General features: G+C 42.5%; 1 protein-coding gene across 1 annotated transcript in view; it reads left to right on the forward strand.

The window, feature by feature from the left end:
* Positions 1–8,718, forward strand: part of LOC309561439 (alpha/beta hydrolase domain-containing protein 17A) — a 71,820-nt gene extending 63,102 nt beyond the window's left edge. The window contains exon 4 of the mRNA XM_082265347.1: positions 8,022–8,718. Within this exon, the coding sequence (XP_082121473.1) occupies positions 8,022–8,256 (235 nt within the window). The 3' untranslated portion in view covers positions 8,257–8,718. The remainder of the gene's footprint in view (positions 1–8,021) is intronic.
* Positions 8,719–13,632: the final 4,914 nt, after the last annotated feature.

The raw sequence follows: 13,632 nt of genomic DNA on the forward strand, positions 1-13,632 counted from the left end.
TGGGATTTCTCTTCTGCTAATTTACTTTCCATTTTGTTAATTGATAAAAAGAAACTATTAACACTTCTATTTCCGAAAGCATTTTTTCCTTCCTGCCTAAAACCTTTGCACAATACTGAAGGCCAAGCAAAAGTCTTCCTTCCAGAGAATACAATACTTTCTCTCGGAACTCATGCTTGGTACCTAAGGTGAGAGACATTCCCTCTGTGAGATTTTCCATGAGAGTTCTGGGTCTTCTGGTAGCCTCTTTAGTGACTGTTCCATTTATTTAAGACTTCAACACATCAAACGGGTCAGCTCTTGCCCATCCTCCTGTCCCGCCAAACAAGAAATTTCCTAGCTTGGTGGATCTCTAGCCCAGTCTTAACAATGAGGAAGTCTTTCCTTCCATGTCATTGGAAAGATGCCAGTCTTTCAGGTTGGGGAGGAGTGTTCCATACCCTCACAATACAGGGAATAGGGCTAACTGCATAAACCAAGCTCCCCGTCAACATCCTGAAGCTCAGAGCAATATGGATGGCTTTGCAACACTGGACTCCCCCTCTGCAAGGACATCTAAATCAATAGTGCAATAATACAAGGCCACAGCTGTGGCTTACATTAATCACATAGGGGACAGCAGGATTCATGTAGCCTTGAATGCTGGCCAATGATTTCTGCTGTCCATATCCCAGGAGTGGACAGCTTGAACGCAGTCCCTATGCTGTCACCCCCACAGACCAAAAGGAATGGGCCCTTCACTCTGACATTTCACACTCATAAATCAGAGATGAGGGCTCTGGTCATGGATATCTTAGCTTCCAGATCCAAGTTACTTCTGGTTTTGGCCAGGATCCTCTAGCATCGGCATTGCATGCCTTGATAATTCCTTGGTCTCAGTTCAGGCTAATTTTTGCCTTCCCTCTATTAAAAAATTTTTCCAAGCAAGAGAAGATTCTCATTGCAGCAAAGTGGCCCAGAACAACCTGGTGTACAGACATACTATAACTACTAAGAGATCTGTTGTCTCAGGATCCTCTGTTCCATCCTGCTTCTCAGTCATTTGGCTTTAACGGCATTGCTGTTGAAGCCCAGGTGTTAAGGGACAGAGGGGTCACTGATTCTGTCATTCCTACTTTCTGTCAAGGCTTACCTTTGTTGGGAGTCCTTCAGGCAGAGATTTATGCTCACCCTTGCAAACAAACACAGACCAGGGTGACCAGATAAGAAGCCACCTGGCCTGTGAGTTTGTGCACGGGGGCTGTTCAGGATAACCAGGTCCAAATACAGGCAAGGACAAGAGCAGGAGAACCGTCAGGTGAAGCCAGAGGTCAGATGCCGGAAACAAACAGGAATGCAGGAACTCAAACAACAGGAACCAAACCAGGAAACCAGAGTCAATGAACTGACACTGCCCTTAGGGAGGGGCAGTGTCTTATACCTTGTTAATTAGGTATCAAATACAGCTGGAGAGTTACTGACAGGTCTGAGCCTCTGGTGAAGTCCAGCCCCCTACTGCTGCAGGCAATACAGGAATAAACAGGAGTTATCCAAAGTCCTGAAGTGGCTCAGAGGCCAGTTTGCAGACTGGGAAGCCAGAAGGACACAGGTTCAATACCTCTGAAAGGCACCAGTGGGGTTGCCACGCCTAGCTGTCTGGAGGGTACGACTAGAACCGTGACCCTTTCCTACTTTGCTAAAAGCAAGAAAAGCCACTTTCAGAAAATTCTACTTGGGTATTTTGAAAATGCTTCTCTGCCTGGTGTGAGCACAGGCACTTCAATTCAAAGACTGCCCTATGCCCTGTATTCTGGTTTTCCTACAACCAAAACATAACCAGAACTTGCCAGATTTGCTGGTTGAATGCTGAGGAGTGGAGAGTGATAAACCCTTTTACTTTTGACTGCTGGTGATTGTTATTTTTTAGGGGGTCTTTTTTACACCTTTTCTGTCACTTTTTTTTCTTTCCGTCCTTCAGACTACTAATTAAGGGAGGTGGTTATTGTCACAGGTGCTTTAGGTCCTAAAAAACCTTCTGTAGGATATATTACTAAGATTGCAACCTTTTTGCTTGCTAGAATTCTGACAAATGGAACTTTACTAAGTGGGGTGTTAAAAACCAGAGTTTAAAACAGGAGATAACAGGGGTCTTTAAGACTGTAAGTAACCATCTCAAGTTTTCTGTAGTAGTATTTTTCTAAGCAGGAAAATGCATGCTAGCAAGATTGAAGGTTTTGTGTAGTGCACAGTTTGCCGCATGTATAAAATAACGGAGCAACCGATCCAGGATGGCTACCGCTGCGACAGATGTGAGCGGGTTGCACTTCTGGAATGTCACATTAGAGATCTGGAGCAGCAAGTTGCAACACTGGGCAGAACTGACAACCTTGAAAGGGGTCCTCTGCTCACTGAGCAGGTGGCTAGTGGGATTAATGGGGAGGGTGGAGGGGTAAGTCAGGATTATCAGGTAGGAAGATGGGTTAAAACAGTCAGAGGGAGTGGTAGGGGCTCACAGAAAAGGAAGGCTAGCCCTGGGTTTGAACACCCTAACAAAATTGCCAAGTTGGGTGAAGATGTGGGGGTAGCAAGCTCAGTGGTGGCAGCCCTAGATGTCACTGCTGTCCCTTAGTCGGACGAGCAGCCCATCTAGTAGAGGTGGTGAGGGCAGTGCAGGTAAGCCTAGACAGTTGGTGGTAATAGGGGATTCTATAATAAGAAGAACTGATAGAATAATTTGTCGCCAGGATCGCCTCAACTGAATGGTTTGCAGTCTCCCTGGTGCAGGGGTTTGGCATGTGGTGGAGAGGTGGAGAGGAAGTCTGGGGGGGGGGGAATGACTGCGTACATCCCACTACAGCCCATCGGCATTCCGTAACCCGGGTGTTCCAATCCAGGACTTGAAGTCATCTGAACACCGAAACATGTCCCAGGACGACCATGTGGTGGAGAACCATTCCTCCCTGCCCCCTCCTGCGCCAACAAATTCTCCATGTCCCTGATTTTGCCCAGTTCCGGGGCCCACTCAATCTTAGAGGGCACGTGGACAGTTTTCCAGTGTCTGGGGATCACTGTCCTGACAGCCGCCAAGAAGAATCGAAGGACATCCCTCTTGATTGACCGGAAGGAGCCAGGTATCAGAGACAACAGGGCCAATTCTGGTGTAGCAGAAACTGTGGTTGCCTGAAGCCTGCAGTACAGAGCAATAATTTTGTTCCAAAATCTGCGGATCTGGGGGCATTCCCACCAAATATGCAAAAGCGTGCCTCTGGATGACATGCACCTCCAACAGCTTTCCGATTGAAGAGGGTCGATATATTTAGCCACGGAAGGGCACCTATACCATCTGGTTAGAAGCTTGAACTCTTTCTCCTGAACTTGGGTAGCTGGGGATAGCGAGTGGGACAAAGCAAAGCATTTACGCCAGTCAATAGGTGAAAGAACTTGTCCCAGCTCTCTGGCTCTCGTAGCACTGATTTCTTTTTATGAAGAGGTAAGTAAAACCTTGGATAGAGGGGTGACTGTGGTCGTGGTATGCTTGGATTTTGCAAAAGCGTTTGACACAGTTCCCCACACATAGCTAATGTGTAAGGTAAAGTCTACAGGCTTGGAAAGATCAGTTTGTAAATGGATAGGAAACTGGCTAAAAGATAGAATTCAGAGAGTAGTGATAATGATTCCTACTCTGAATGGTCTAAGGTTATCAGTGGTGTACCCCAAGGTTCAGTGTTGGGACCCTTACTTTTTAATGTCCTTATAAATAAATAGGGTTTGAATTTAAAAGTACTATTTCAGTTTTTGCAGATGACACCAAGCTTTGCAGTGGAATAACTTCCTTACAGGATGTCTCCAACTTACAAGCCAACCTCAATGCACTGTTTCATTGGGCAACTATGTGGCAAATGAGGTTTAATGTTGATAAATGTAAAGTTATGCACTTTGGGGCTGAGAATATGCATGCATCATACATACTAGGGGGAGTAGAACTGGGGGAAGCCATAGTGAAGCCATAGAGAAAGATCTGGGTGTTCTGGTAGATCATAAGCGTAATAATAGCACGCAATGCCAAGCTGTGGTTTCCAAAACAAGTAAAGTCCTTTCTTATATTGAGCGGCATGAACTCCAGACAGCGAGATATCATTTTTCCCCTTTACAAATCATTCATAAGACTGGAATATGCAGCTCAGTTTTGGGCACCAGGTCTCAAAAAGGATATCGGGGAACTGGAGAAAGTGCAGAGAAGAGCAATCAAACTGATAAGGAGGCATGAAGGAGCTCCGCTATGAGGAAAGATTTGAGGAACTGAATGTATTCTCTCTTGAGAAGAGGAGATTAAGGGGGGATATGATAAACATGTACAAATACATAAGGGGTCCATATAGTGAACTTTGTGTCAAGTTATTGACTTTAAGGTCATCAGACAACAAGGGGCCACTCTTTACGTCTAGAGGAAAAGAGATTTAGTCTCCAAATACAGGAAGGTTTTTTCACTGTAAGAGCTGTGAAAATGTGGAATAGACTCCCTCCAGAAGTGGTTCTGGCCAGCTCAGTAGATTGCTTTAAAAAGGCCTGGGTTCTTTCCTAGGTGTACATATTATAATTGGGTACTAATATTTAAAGGTAAAGTTGATCCGGGAAATATCAGATTGCCTCTCAGGGGATCAGGAAGGAAATTCTTCCCCTGCTGTATCAAATTGGATCATGCTTTGCTGGGGTTTTTCACCTTCCTCTGGATCAACTTTGGGTATAGGATTGTATATATGGGATTATATGGTTGGGTTTTCTTTTTTGTTTTTTATTGGTTGAGCTAGATGGACTTGTGTCTTTTTTAAACCTGGCTAACTAAGAACTTGGCCTTTTGCACTCTGAAAGGACAGGTTTCAACCGTGTGCATTCTTTTTTAATAGTATCTGGGCTCGCTTTTTAAAGCATTATTTAAGGTGTAGCTTCAATCAGGCTTCCCTTACAACAACTTGTGCTTCCTTTTGGACCCTAATTTTGGTTCTCTCTGCCGACCAGAAACCACCTTTTTGAACCCTTCAGTGAAATCACCTTAGATGATCTCTCTGCCAAACTGACCTAGTTGGTTGATATCACGTCTGTTAGACATGTCTCTAAATCAGCGGTTCTCTCTTCTAAAGAGCCATTTTTCATTCTTCACAAAGACAATGTAGTCTTACACTCACGACCATATTTTCTTGCTAAAGTGGTATCAATCTTCCACCTATATGAAGACCTAGTCTTGCCTTCTTGGTGCCCTGTTTCCTAGCACAAAAAGAAATTGCTTTTCACTGCCTGGCCGTAGTCTGAGCCATCAGAGTCTACCTCCAAGCAACAGCTTCTATACAGACCATCTATTCCTCCTACCCTTAAGACCTTGCAAGGAACATCCTGCTTCCAAGTCCACCATTGCTAGACAGATAAGACAAAGCTTCAACTGCAAATGACAAAGCTACTCCTGCCCTGTTACTGCTCACTCCAACAGGTCAGTGGGTGTTTCTTGGCATTCCAGCACCAGGCCTTTGTTGCACAGCTTTGTAAGGACACCACCTGGTCTTATGTGCCTATTTTTCAAAGTTTACCAGGTGGATGTGCAATTTTTTGCAAGGAAAGCTTTCAACCTCAAGGTTTTTGCTGAAGCTAGGTAAGTTGGTTTACCCTTTTTTTTGGCACAGTTGTATTTGCCTAGTTGTTTTCCACTTTTCTCATTCATTGCTTGGGGGGCATCCCAGGGTCTATGAATACTCAGCCTGTGTCCTGTACTATATAAATTAAGATAAAGCATTTTGACTTACCTGTAAATTCCATATCTTGAGTTTGAGTACAGAACACAGGCCTCCCTCCCTTCCATTCTTGAGTTATTCTACATTGCTTGCTGCAGAACTGAGGACTTAGAGAAGGGTGGGGTTAAAAGGAGGGATAACCAGGGAGCGTGTCCTCAAAGGCTTGCAAGTTTTTCATCACCTAAAGGTACCATTCTATAACCCAGGGTCTATGAATACTCATATAAACCAAAGGATATTCGTGCGCTCGCTAAGTAAATGAAAAAGTAATATTCTATAGTGATATTGTGATATAATTCCGTAATAACAATCAATTCCCTCACCTTTTTCCTAAAAAAAAAAAAAAAAAAGGAATAAAAAATATTAATTAAAATAAAGGACTTCCGCATCAAATCACCTATCTGGGTAGGATGTGTAACCAACTAAGTAAACAAATATTCAAGTGCACTGTCCTAAAATATCAAAGTATGATCAATTAATTTCATATAAATTACTATAAACAAAATGTCCATATAATCAACTCATTTCATGTGAAAAATAAAATTCTTTTAAAGTGCAAAAAGTAGTGTTGATAATCCTCCGTAATCTTCTCTCCTAATGTGGAAAATACTGAAATACACCACCACAAGAGGGGATTTAAATACAAGAGGAAGCCCTCAAAATGTAGTATTTTACCAAACAAATGTAATAAAAAAAATAAAAATAGACTTACAGAATGCATAATCATAAACAGTCTATCTGGCTTGCGGAATGAGATCACGTGCCTCATCTTTTGCACTTTATATATGGACCTTTGCACTTTATATGATGTATAATGCACTTTTGTTTTTGTTTTTTATATTTTTTTACATGAAGTGAGTGGATTATATGCTGTTAATGCACTTTTTGTTTATTTTATTTATTTTTTTATTATGAAATTAATTGATCATACTTTGATGTGTATTAATTGTTTTTTGGACAATGCACTTGAATATTTTTTTTTTTTTTTTTTTTTATTTAGTTTTTATGAATATTCAGCATGTGTGCTGTACTGTATGCCAAGTTATGGAAATATGGAAAGTAAATTAAAAATTCCTCTCTTTTGGGGGTGTTTTTATTAATTTTATTTTTTTGAAAATTCTTTTTAAAGTATCATAAATGGAAGAAAAAAGGAAAGAAACACAGTAAAAAGGGAGTAAACGTAACCACTGGTCTCCCTGGAACTATCTGTCCCCAACAAAAACCCCCCCTTCTTTTTTTGGGTTTAAATACATTTTAAGGATCAAATACACAATATGCAAAAAGTTCTCCACAAAAAAAGTTCTCCACACTAAAGTCCTAGATGCTTAGGACCAAGCTTAAAAATCATCATTGTCCTTCTGTTTTCTCACCCCACGCACCATTCTTTCACAACATAAAGAAACCTTATAGATTACAACTGTATATTTTAAACATTCTGTCCCAGTAATAGCTGTTGCTAGGACAAGAAGTGAGAGTAAATCAAAATTTGACTGCTTTTACCAAAAACATGAGGAGAAATCTTCCATTTGGAAAAAATCTGCATCTAATGACTTTAGGTGTACTTGAAGCTTGCACATTGGCAGCAAGGAGGTACATACTGTTGCTCCACACCAGCAAAAGGTACTTAAAGAGTTAGTTCACTTTTACCAAAAAAAAAACAACCCGTCTTTGACTAAAGTTGAATAATGCCTTTGCTAATGGTGTAGGCCATTAATGTACCTTGGCTGTTTTAAAATTTAGTGTACTTCTCCTTTTCTCCTGTCTCCCTTTCCTATAATTTGGTTCAGATGTGTCCATTGCGCCAAAGCATGCATGTCGACACATGTTTTATTGCAACCCACTCCAGTGTGGTCAACCCTTTGTGTAAACGGAATGCAGTAGCACATTTAGTCAAGGTGAAGTTTAAAGCAAAGTAACACTTTACCTTGTTCCCGACTCCAGCAGCAGCTAGTGCTCTCTGGTCCTGGTATGTAGGCATGCCATTAATGTCCTCTTGTACTATACTTAGAGCGGACAGCCTCAAGACAGGCAAGGAGGAGGGCTATGTGGGAATAGTTGTACAGTAAGTTGGAAGCCTGTAGGAGCAAATATTTAGGTAGGTTGACTGTGTTTATCTTTTCCACATTCTTTCCAAAACTAACCAAAATGTTTTGGCCAAATATATACTTTAGGAATGTTTTAAATTTCAAAGCTCTGTACAAAATAATTTGATAATTTCACTTTTACTAATTTGCATTCTGTATCCTTTTCTTTTTCTGGTAGCATTGAAAAGGTTTCCAAGATAACATCACCAGTGTTGATCATTCATGGAACAGAAGATGAAGTAATTGATTTCTCCCATGGTCTGGCCCTTTATGAACGTTGTCCCAAAACCGTTGAACCTCTTTGGGTAGAGGGTGCTGGGCATAACGATATTGAGTTGTACAGCCAATATTTGGAACGTCTGAAACGATTCATCTCTCAAGAGCTGACTTCACAAAACAGTAACAGTAACTGACAATGAGCAAAGTAGTCTATACTCATATCTTCCACTGATCTTAGAAACTTCAAAAATAGAAAGGATATACCTGTTTTTACATTTTGCTAATGACTCATGGCCAATGATGTTTCCATTTTTTAAGTTTATATGAAATTTTTGCTATTTTGTGGCACAACTGACTCTGTATAGAGCATATTTGTTCTGTGTTGACTGCAAAGTAAAAAAAAAAAAAATGTAGCCGGTTACTCAGAAAAGCCCATAAAAAGACAAGAAGCAGTTTAGATTTATAGTTACAAATTATGTAAAATAAGTAATGATTTATGATAGCTCCTTCTGGCTAAGGAGAATCTTTTGAAAACAAATATATACTCCTCTATATTACCTGTATCTAAAAGAATTGAATTACGTACAAATAAGAGATGAAAATACATAGACGCATTTTATTTACTAAAAATGCTAAGGTGGGGGGCAAGACATATGGGGGGGGGGGGGATTCAGTAAAACCTTTGCAACAGTTTTTTTGTAATATGGACCCTTTAAAAGGGCCTGTGCCAATTTTATGGAAGCCTTGCAACAGCTTTGGTAATTTTTACCAACATCTGCAGAAGATTCAGGTAGTTTTTGGTAGCGGTGCTTTAATAAATTCTTAAAATGGAACTAGACCTTCCTAAAGTTTACAGCCAAGGAAGCTGCCATCTAAGCCTCTGTTTAATGAGCAGCTACCATGGTGCTGCACATGTGATCTGTTATGGCACCAGCAATCTGATGACTTGACAGTTCGGTTGAGAGTACAAGCAACTTTGACAGTAATCGTTCATGGCATGCCTTCAATGTAACTGTATTAAACTATTAAAGCGATGGATTTAGTTCTGCGTTAAGGAATTACTTCTAATTCTTCTAATTCACAGATTATGGACAGTACGGAGAGTGAGGCATTTTGTGCTGGGAAGCTGTCATGAATATGGCAGCATCCTGCACAGGGCTCCCTGGTTATGAAGCCACGGTGTCTGCCAGCATCATAGCAACCGATGACTCATCCCTAGCCTCATTCAGTTGCTGGCTGGGAGTTTCCCCTGCTGACAGCAGAAAGTAAGCAAATGGACGCTGATCCAAAAAAAGTAAACCTCAAACACAATGGGATAATTCAGCACTTCTCCTGGATGTCACCCCTGTCTGTATCTATCACTCCACTGCTGCTACAGTGGTTCCCTGTGCTCAGTGTGGCTTTCCCCCACTCATTCTTTTCTCTTACAGAGCTGTGACTTCTGAGCCAGGAGTGAGGTACTAATAATTGCACAGCGTCCAAGGTTTCCTGGGAGACAGCAGGAAAGAGGCTAAGGCTGAGTGGGGAGAAGCCACACTGAGCACAAGGAACACTGCAGCATCATGCTGAGACAGATATAGAAAGGGCTGGCAAAGAAAAGGGTGCTAAATTATCACTTTGTGTTTGGATCATCATCCCTTTGTTTTCAGCTGTACCGGTTTCTGACCAATACATGAATTTGTCACTTTCACTGACATTTGTTGTTTGGCGGCACGACCAAATTTTTAGAAGTGTCCATGACACACTTTAATTGCATAGCTACAACCCATTAAATTTAAAATTCCTGCCTATATAATGCTATAAAAAGGTACCAGAAATACCACAATAATGCTTGTGTAATTGTATGGATATATTAGATAAATGACATGGCATTATGGCTTTCAGGTGCCTTCAGAACATGACATCTAATATTTTACTTAGATGTGAAAATGTTTTTATTATCATAGAAAAATTGTAATAACAAGTAAGTCAAGTATTACAGACAATTCAAGTGTATAGAATCCAAAATTCGAAAACAGGTAAAATTCAACAGCAGGAAGTATTATTAGAGTACAACAAAGGCAGTTTCATATCAAATAATTGGGAGCCATGGAGCCATACGTATTCAGAGTTAAAGAAGCATGGTATACCAGAGAAAGATGTTGGCTATCCCTCAGAAGAAGGTGTAAAAGGGAAGACAAGAGAGATGAAAACTTGTCGGGCATTATTAGAAAAGGTCCGTAAGAAAAAACAAAAAAATTAATTTATAGAGTGTAAGGTGGAGAGAGAAAGGGGAGAGCGAAAGGAGAGAGGGGAAAAAGAGAGAGAGAGAAATGGGAAAAGTGTGGAAGAGATATCGGGAAGGATAAATAAACTGTAAGCAATGAACGGTGAAGCTGTAGATCAGCAAGGGTAGGGACTAGGGGGAGGAACCAGGAAAGGCCACGGACAGGCTCCCGACATTGCGAGTCAATGCTTAAATCAAAAAAAATAAAAAATAGTAGTTAGGGAGTGGAGAGCATATTTTTAAGGGAGTCAGAGGAGGAAAAATGTGTCCAAACAAGCCATAAAGCCATACATTTAGGGTAAGTGTTGTTATCCAGGGCCAACATTTACTCTTTACGCATAATGTAATTTATGGTAGTCGCTCAGTCTTCAAGAATAGTGGAATAAGCTGACGAGCAGCCGACAGAAAGAAACGCAGCAGGCTCTGCCTCTGGGCAGCAACAGAACCAGGCAGCATGGAAAGAAGAGCAATTGCAGGTGTGGGTCTCAGAGCGGTCTTATAAATTGTGTTATCAACCAGAAATACCTGATTCCAAAAGGGTCGGATCCTCTTGCATTCCCACCAGATATGTAGATAGGTCCCAGTCGCTCTGTTACACCGCCAGCAGGTGTCCGATGTAGAAGGAAAAATAGACTTGAAAAATGTATGTAATGTCTGTGGATCCCTATACCATCGTGATGCATGTTTAAAGTTATTTTCCTGCGAGTAACATGAGGTGGAGGACTTGTGTAAAAAAGAAAAGAGGTTTGCTATTCAGTGTTGGTAAATGTCTTGCCTAGGTCCCTAGACCAGTGCGCAGTGTATGTAGGCAAATCAGGTTGGGTGAGTGTCTGGAGCAAACAGTAAAAGGGAGGATAAGAGATGACCAGGGTTTTTTCGCAGAGCGCAAATCTGTTCGAACTCTGTAAGTGGCCTGTGTACTTTAGGAGAGAGAGAGATGGGGCTCTGAAAAAGGACTTAAAATGTAAGGAAGTTAACCATTTTTTCATATCGTGGGATGCGACTGGAGGAGCCTGGGGAGGGCGCACAAAGTAAAGTGCGACTGGCCAAGAGGCTCGGGTGAACTTGCCAACCGTGGAGGCCCCCTCTCAGGTAGGAAAGGCAGGGTTATCAAACAATGGCGTGAACGGAGAGGAATCGGAGGAATCGTATACCATAGTTTTAGTGTGGTGTATAGCCCCAGAGAAGGGCCTGAAGATCTACTGGGAAGAGGTCCTGTTCAACAATGATAGAGGCCTTCGGGAAGGGTCGAGGAAACCATTCCACAATGCGCGCCATCACAGTGCCTTTATGATAAAGTTCAAAGTCCGGGGTGCCCGCCCCGCCCCGCCACGGGATTTTGGAATGGTAAGCAATTTGCATTTAACTCTGGAGAGGCCCAAATTCCAAATAAAATGGATAGAAAGAGACCGTAGAGAGGGAAAAAATGATTTGGGGACTAGGATAGGGATGGTTTGGAAAAGGTAGAGCAATTTAGGGAGGGTGTCCATTTTTAAGGTATTAATGCAACCCATCCAAGGCAATGAAGAATTGCCCCATAATTCTGGATCTTTTCTAATGCGGGATAACATAGGAGCATAGCTAAGAGAGTACAGTTTGGATAAGTCAGCTGGAATTGTAATCCCTAAATAGGAGAAGCCTTTAGATTGCCATTGGAAAGAGTAATTGGAGCGAAGTTGGGACATTGTGGCGTCGGGTAAAGATACATTGAGAGCCTCAGTTTTAGAGATATTGAGTTTGAAATTACTAAACATCCCAAACCTGGAGAATTCATGGAAAAGAGAGGGGAGGGAGGTATGTGGGTGTTGTATGTAAACTAACAAACAGTCGGCATACAACGAGAGTTTATGGCGAGAGGATGGGTTGAGGATGCCCTGTATTGATTCGTTTTGGCATATAGAACAAGCCAGGTGTTCTATCATTATAACAAAGAGGAGGGGAGAGAGCGGACACCCCTGGCGGGTACCATTAGAGATCTGGAATGGAGCTGAGGAAGTGCCATTCACAAGGACAGAAGCAGAAGGATGAGAATATAGAGACATCGCTTTAGAGATGAAATTGGTCCCCAGACCAAATTGTTCTAAGGAGAGGTGGAGGAATGGCCAATTACCTCTGTCAATCGCTTTTTCGGTGTCAAAAGGCACCAGACAAGCTTTTAGGCCATGGTGTTGAAAATATGCGATGAGGTGAATCGTTTTGGCCGCGTTACCTCTTGCCTCGCGGCCCGGGACAAAGCCCACCTGATGTGTATGTATAACCCCGGGTAGTAACAGAGACAGACGAGTGGCAAGTATTTTCGCAAAAAGTTTAATGCTGATATTCAGCAAGGATATCAGCCGGTAACTGCCGCACTGGGAGGGGTCCTTACCAGGTTTCATGAGGATGGATATATTAGCCGTCAGCAAGGCAGCAGAAGGCGACTGGGTATCTTCGATGGAATTAAAAGCCACAGTGAGCAAGGGGGATAGAAGGGGCGCGAAAGCCTTGTAGAACCGAGGGGTATATCCATCGGGACCAGGGACCTTCCCCAATTTCAGGGCCTTGATGCCATTCAAAAATTTGATTTCGGAGAGTGGTTTATCAAAGTCAGAAGCGGCCAGGAGGTCAATCGTGGGAAGCGCAGTTTCAGCAACATATGCCCACATACATTCGTGAGAGGCAGCCGAATTGTAAAACTAGGTACGTTGGGCGGTAGGTTGTAGAGCTGGGAATAGTAGTGTTGGAAAGAAGCCAAGATACCCTGCGTGTTATGTCGCTTGCCATGTATGGGATCTATGATACACGGGATAGGATGCCGAGGAGGCCTGGGATGTAGAGTCCTTGCCAGAGGCTTGCCACATTTGTTGGACAAGGAAAAGTAATGCGCGAGCCTTGTCACGGGCTATCAGCGAGTAAGAATCTAAAATGAGGAGCAAATCCGGGCGGGCGTTGGACAGAGCAACTTAGGTTGAGGGCATTGGACAGAGCAACATAGGTAGAGGCAGGAGATCTCTCTTATGGGTAGCTCCGAGGGTCACAATAATAGCTAGCAAGCGATTGATCTCAGCCGGGAGCCTTGTTGAATAAGGGTACCTCTAATAACACATTTTAGGTCCTCCCAATGTGTGAGGGGGGGGCGTCGAGTCCGAGGCATGGTCTAACATTAAATGATTCATAGTCTTGGTGACCTCAGCCACGCAGACAGGATCTCTGAGAAGGTTGTCGTTAAGACGCCACAAAGTATCCGTGCGAACGGGTAGGGGGTTGCGCGAGTTTCAAATGAATAGGGGCGTGATCTGACCAAGGGATATGGCCTATTGAAGTG

The sequence above is a fragment of the Pelophylax lessonae genome (genome assembly GCF_965119305.1).
Source record: "Pelophylax lessonae genome assembly, chromosome: 1".
NCBI lineage: Eukaryota > Metazoa > Chordata > Amphibia > Anura > Ranidae > Pelophylax > Pelophylax lessonae.